The sequence below is a fragment of the Dendroctonus ponderosae genome, unplaced genomic scaffold (genome assembly GCF_020466585.1).
Source record: "Dendroctonus ponderosae isolate FM_Combo_2020 unplaced genomic scaffold, Dpon_F_20191213v2 Dpon_F_20191213_28, whole genome shotgun sequence".
NCBI classification, from domain to species: Eukaryota; Metazoa; Arthropoda; class Insecta; order Coleoptera; family Curculionidae; genus Dendroctonus; species Dendroctonus ponderosae.
The window spans coordinates 48,907-56,096 of NW_026018488.1; the positions used below are offsets into that span (position 1 = coordinate 48,907).

Genomic DNA, 7,190 nt, shown 5'->3' on the forward strand with positions numbered 1-7,190 from the left:
GATAGTGGATATGTTGACGACGATTTTATAGATTTTGCTGAATAACTTAGTAACGGTTTTCTAAGTTTTAAGAGTACCACACTTTACCCAAACTAGCTTTAAAATTTTTAAAAATGTGGACCTTTTAAACATGAAAAACTTTCGTAGGACGTATTTTCTTGTAAAGTTCATATTTACTGAAATATCGCACTTTGACGCACTAATGAGCAACCCTGTATATATATATATGAACTTAAATTCGTTTAATTCAATTTCCACCTTATATAAAAGCTTTATTTCAAAATATGAAACTAAATTTTTCATGTGTTATTCAGATATTTATAACTGGAGATTGTTTTATGTAACACTAAAGCATGTATATCATATGAAGCGCCGGTAATTTCAAGAAAGCTCATAAATACTTTCAGCAATTTACGGATTGAAGCCTCAAATAAAAAACATCACGGGATCTCCAGAGATTACTTGTCTCGGATTGGGAGTCAGGCGAAGTAAATGCGGGAATTGGTTTTCTTACCGCGTCGGCCGTTTTCTCAATTTTCTGATTTACGCACAATAATTTSAGTTAATGGTATTAAAAATKTCYTATTCACTTCATCRCGTTTAAAGGTTTTTAATTCRAATTCAATATTCATATCTTATCAATCAAAAGCCYAGCACCAAAATAGAATTAATCGAAAAATGTAAGAAGTAAATTGGCTATTGTAGCATAATTTTTAATGGTCTGAAAGATTAAAACCCAATAAACAAAAAATAAAATTGAAAATGTAAGTTGATTSATTTTAWTAGRTAAAAGGTAAATACATGAATATTGSAATCTGTATYCTCGATGCACTTTTGGGCTTCTTGTCCTWCTGAAAKSTTTCATTTATTGTGAYTTGCTATTTATRCAACTTACATATGGTATTTTTAGAATTAATCCGATATTAATAAAACTTATAGAATKATRYCTAAATTAAATATTTTGATTATGGAAGAAATGCTTTTCTATTTAACACAATATAACGCAAGTGTATTTTATTCGTTAARAGAGCTTAYGAGAAATGTGATGCTTTTTGGTATAATCGAATCTATAAAATCGTATTTTTATAAAATCTAATATAAATGTAAATATTTGTAAATACWTAAGCYTTTAGTGAAATCTTAGTCGAATCTGAAAYCWGTTTTATGAASATTTTAYGATACTCAGTGTAATTAGCSKAACTGCGATTCGCGAATTAATTTGATTTTGTTCGAAAATGTTGCATTTATATACATCTTTCCGTCTCAGTGTGTAAGTTTGTTTAGTTTTGCTAAAATCAAAATACTARTTAATTTTARAGCTGTAGGGGTAAATCTCACTCTACTTCAGATCTCGTTTCTTGCACCCCAYGTATAAAAAAAGCAATCATAAAACCCTCGTTTGAAATATTGTTTTCTTTCAAAGGTTCGGATATTTTCTACAATCCACTGAGTCAAATACAAATATTGATATTTACCAATGCAATTACCATCAGACCTTTTAGAGAGACGGCAAATAAAAGTTACCGTAATACATAAAACACCAACTAAGACGTAAATATGTATAGTTTATATGTTTTAAACTTCAGGAAATAACCGACAGAAACGTTGAATTGAGCGCCGAATACTTTAAAGCACGAACATGTATGTGATTCGACTAATTTCATATCTTACTATTTTAAATTGATTGATCATTTGTACGAATAAAAATATTTAGACTTTTGTTGATGAAAGGAAAGTTATAACAAAACAGCACGTATACATGTTTTACTCTGGCTATCGAAATATTGAAACGAATTATTTTAGCTTAGTTGACAACATGTAAATAAATTATTGTATATTTTCGGGAATTATTTAAAATGCTTGTTAATTCGAAATACGGCTTCAGAATTTTTATTTCACACAAACCTTTTGTTCGCCTTTAGGGAAGATTAGTGTTCAGTAGCGAGTTAATTTTTGTAACTTTTTTTATTATCTATTGTGCGTATTCAATTAGCGTAAATTTTTACGGAAGATTTAACATTTCCCCAGAGAAATTTACCATCTTTGAAATAACGAATTGGAATTTCAATATATTATGTTCTGAATTAATTAAATTCAATTATTATTAATACTGTTTACTACAAGACAGTGCAATTTCAGCTGCCGCTAATTTCAGGCTGAACCCAGTTGATGAGGGCTAATGGGCTCGAAACTGGTCCTGGGGTGTCTGAGGTTAGCGAACCTCAAAACTTGCATGATTTCTTCTTCGGATGATACCAGAGACATTAATCAATATGTCATTCATAAATCCCGATTTGTTTGGGACCAACATTGAATTCTATTGATCGGCGATTCATCAATGAAAAATTGGTGGTAGGGTTTAAATCAGGTACTAGTCCGTATCCCATCATTAACGTTGTTGTCATGATGAATGTTTCATTATGTTTTCTTGTAATTATCTACTTTTATATAGACTGTGAACCATTGTTGCTCCCATCGAAAAACGTAAACAAATGCATCTGGTTAATCTGAGGATGAGACCGACGATATTCTTGTCTTTATTGAATCTACTGTTCTGACTAGTATGAATGTGTTTCACAAATAATCCCGTTCTTATGCTTATAATCAATTTACTTCCATCACATCAGCGATTTTCGATTTATCGCTTTAACGCCATCTATGTAGGCATTTTAAATACAAACATTTCTAAGAACTCTTCTAAGAAATAATCTTTGAAATTGGCTCAATAACCAGAAAATAAGAATAAGATAAGATAAGATATTTTTTCTATAAAGATTGAAAACAAATTTTGATAAAGATTTGTTCTCATATTTGCTATCATATAATTACGAAAGGTACGTAAATTACGAGTCTAATGGTTGCTTAACATTATGAGAGGCTGGTCATTATTAAGTTAACTCTGCTTAAGAACGGTGGATAGAGAGTTAGGGTCAAAACAAAGTGCTTGGAGCTAAGATAATATTACTCCAATTCAACCATTTCCAACTTAATTTAGAATTGAACGTTTTCTACGAAGTTGTTTAGCCAGATGTAATATATTTATGTATGTACCACTATAATTCTAAWGAAAAATATTATAAAWATGTTATCCCTTCGGTTTGATTTCAAAAATATACAGTTATATTCCAAGCGTCTACTCTAGATAAATAATACATCAGCAATTACATCGATGATTTTCTTTCGATTCACACAGTTACAAAACATGTAACAATTAGTTTAGTAAGTTTATAGGCAATTTTAATGCGCCGAACGTAACACATGCTATTATTATTTTACCATGTTGCTGTATATTGTCATTTGATAAAAATACATATCTATAAGAGACCATGAAGCACGAAAGCCCGGATCAGGTATAAACTTTATTTTTAAACGATTCAAAAGATTTATATATATCACGTATATTGATCYAGTAATCGCCAGGAAATTGRATAAATTTCGAAGRAAATGTCGATTSGCGTTTTCCCAACAGGGATGTTTTTGTATCAAACACTTTTAAACTCAAGTTCAGTGGAAGACAAATAGGTTGAGACTATAATTGAGCTCTATTTCTATTACTCATTCCGGTTTATAGAAAGGTTTTTTTAATTCTTATGTAACAATACCGCCGTTAGCAAATGAATTTTTCCAATAGCAAACCGGATGACAAAAATGTCTCGCCATGAAAATGTTAAAGCTGTATCAAAAACCCAACAAAATTTACATGTAATAACTTTTACAAAGGAAATGTGTTCCGTAGGCTTAATGCTCCAAATAAGGTTTTTCTCTTGAACGAGATAGCGGTATTACGAACCTCTCATCTTGGTCAAATCTCAAATTTCTCACGACAACAGCGAATAATCTCAAGAGAACAGCGTGAAATCTCGTATAAAAACCTGCCCGAAAATCCCGAAATTTCTTATAATTATTTTGCTTCTGCTGTGCAAAGGAAGTATTACAAATTGGTTTTCTTTCCATGCTGTTCCTCGTTGGTCTTAGTTTTTTTTACTGCTCCTTTCTAAGAAACATCACGCATTATGGGAGCAGTGGATGTCTATTTTATTATCTACTGATTCGCCATATTTTTAGTAAATAGCTTTTATATCACTTTCTAGAAACCGTGCTTATAAAAGGATCGTTTAACCAATATGGTTTTCTGGGTTATCACATCCAATTTCAAATTTAATACTACATAAACTACCTCGCTTGGAAAAATTTTACGTTTACTGCACTTTTCATTGGTGAAATGTATGCAATAAAACCTGACTTTTTATTCTAGTGTTTCTTAATGCAACCAGTTACAAAGCGGAACAAAGCTCCGGAACAAAATTTATGAATGACACATAGACGATTGTTTTAAATCTGTGATAAATTATATAGTCATGTTACTAACGTTAAATAGATTTTCTGTAGTTTCAAAGTACTGTAGATCAAACATGCATTTTTCTTCGAGTAATTGCTCGAATTAATTAAATAATACTTTTCGTTGCTATTTCAGTCAATTGAACTTTATAAGACAAATAGAAATGTTAATGATATATCAGCAAATAGTATTAACTATTTAGTTATTATTTAGCAGTTATTTTACTCAGTTATTAAACTAAGTAAAATAACTGCAAATTTGATGACGTGAAAGTGTGTAAGTCCAAAAGAAGAATTGCGCGTGAAGGGTGGAAAAATCGCAACGGTTGCTAGAATTTTTTGTATAAATAAAGATAGGTTGCTATTATGCATGAAATGTTACAAGTTTGCATTTATGTACTTTAACAAATCCAAATGTTATTCGTTCTCTAGCTGCTAACATACAAAGATCTCTTACTATTTATATATGTATGAATAGTATGTATTTGTTAATTTTTTGGCTTTCAGGTGTAGTGGTTGGTCCCAAATAATTATATTTATCTCTTTCCAATGTACTTCAAAGACATATTCTAAATTGATATAACGAATGAATAATCTAGTTCCATTTCTAGAAAAACTTAGACTGATTAATTTCTTTCATATAATTGAAATATAAACTATTATTAATCAAAACTGATGCTGATGTTATTTTGCTGAGTTTCAAAAACAATTAATTTTTAAAAGAATTATTCCCAATTATAACTTACTCTTTTATTTTCAACTATAACTTATTTTCTTTTGAATCTGGTTTGTATTGTCTACGATAAATAATTTAAAAAAAATGTAGCAATATCAAAAATTGTTGTATTAAAGTTTGGGACGAGTTTATTAGGCCGTCAGAAAAGATAATATTACCCATCTAAAAATTGTGTGGGGCGCCAATAGAAGACAAAAAATCCTTCAAGATTTGCGCGACGTAAAAAATGACTTACAGAAATTCAATATTATKAAACGACACAACGCTGTTTTACATCGAAACCAAAGTGTTTTGACGATGCCAAATGAAATGAGAATATATTTAATTTTCATATGATACTATTTTYCATATGATATGAAACTAAATTAGACTTATTCTTGTAACTGTTGAACGTTTGAACTGCAAACAGGTCTGTAATSTAGCGATACGAGAACAAATAAATCTGTAAAATAGTTTGCATCTGAGAAACTGCTCAGAACTGCTAAATATAAGATATCCTGAGGACCKTAGGATTAATGGCTGTAACAAGTACTATTCGGTCCTGAAACACATATTAACAGTGCTTTTGGCCTTCTATTCTAAGTGCACCATTTTCTCGTGGCYTTTCTTATTTTTGCTGAAAGTATGTGACTTTCGGAATGCAAATAACTCATTTTTTCATTCATTTGAAGTTGGACAAGGAAAATAACAGTTTGTTAGTTTCCCAGTAACTGAAATCAAATGAAACACTCTGACTGATTAATAATGGTGCAAAAAACAAAACTTATTTCTTTAGCGCAAACGTTCATCAGCGATTAAGACGTAGAATTTAATACAATTATAGATATTTTTCGTTCGCATTTTTTCCACTTTCTCGATAGCATTACGTTTAGCGAAAATCATCTAACACACAGATAAAAAGGTTGGAAATTAAATTTTAGAAGAACAAACAGCAGCTTTAAGAACAAATCTCCCCGCTAAATTTATCGTAAGACACAGAGATTTCAGGTTTGAACAATAGTACATTTTGCTGAATTTATGTTTTCTGATGTAAGACATCTTCGATTATAATTTCTCCTTTTATGATTTTCAGAAATTATATAATTGCATTTTAACTATGTTGCTCCCATAATTCGTTTCATATATGTACTTTATTTTACAGGTTAATGCAAACAAAACAGCTCTGGTTGGTGTGAGAGTGGATGTATTGGCGGAATGCACTTGTGGCGCCAGAAACTTTTCCAAAGAAGAAAATTGCAGAAACACTCCGTGCTACAATGGGGGACGATGTAGCGAAACCAGATTTTCATTAACATGTTCCTGTCCCGCAGGGTAAGTATTTATGAAGTGGCTACTTATCAGGGTGGTAAAATAACGAAAACTAAGTTACAGTTTTAATATGAGTTAAATGGAATTTACTGTGTTTTGTTATTAAAATTCGGCACCAAATCAGCACTAATTAACTATTTGATAAATCCTAAAACATATAAAGCAACGTAATAGTTACATTTGGTTCAATATATTCAATAGCGTATTAAAATAGAGCTTTTTAGTTGGTAATGGCGCTGGATATGTACATTTTGATTTATTAAATTTCATACGACAGAATAGGAAACAATATTTTCAGTCAAAATGGTTTACATGATTGGTAAATAGTTATACGGGGTTTAATTAGTATTACTTGAAATTTAATATACAGAGTGTTTCAGACATTAAACCCAATACATAATTTAATAGCAGTTAGAGTATTGTAAAAGTTGACCATATTGTTACAGCAAATCGAAGCTGCTACACATAACGCTCAATTGGATATTAATTCCTTAATTTAATACCTAACTCTTAATAACGATTATGTAGCCTTGCGCGATTAAATGGGCTATAATTAAATCATTAAATGTAATTTTTCGAGTTTTTTTTTCTAAAATTCATTTCACTGAAGTTATTGCTGTTGACTTAGACATTTTTGCATTATTTGAAATATGATTCAGAACTCTGAAATCTAATACAATAAAAATAAAAATCGGAGCCTAAATCTAAACATAACTTAACAACCTGCACTTTTCTAATGACTGCACCTGGATAAAGTTCGCAATTAAATTTCTTAGTTATAGTTACTGATTGATACATAGTTACATGA

The 7,190-nt window shown here is 30.3% G+C and overlaps 1 protein-coding gene across 1 annotated transcript in view; it reads left to right on the forward strand.

The window, feature by feature from the left end:
* The window catches only part of LOC125503742 (neural-cadherin-like), a 34,027-nt gene that overhangs the window by 21,420 nt on the left and 5,417 nt on the right, over window positions 1–7,190 (forward strand). Inside the window, exon 11 of the mRNA XM_048664488.1 lies at window positions 6,216–6,385. Coding sequence (XP_048520445.1) covers window positions 6,216–6,385 — 170 coding nt within the window. The remainder of the gene's footprint in view (window positions 1–6,215; window positions 6,386–7,190) is intronic.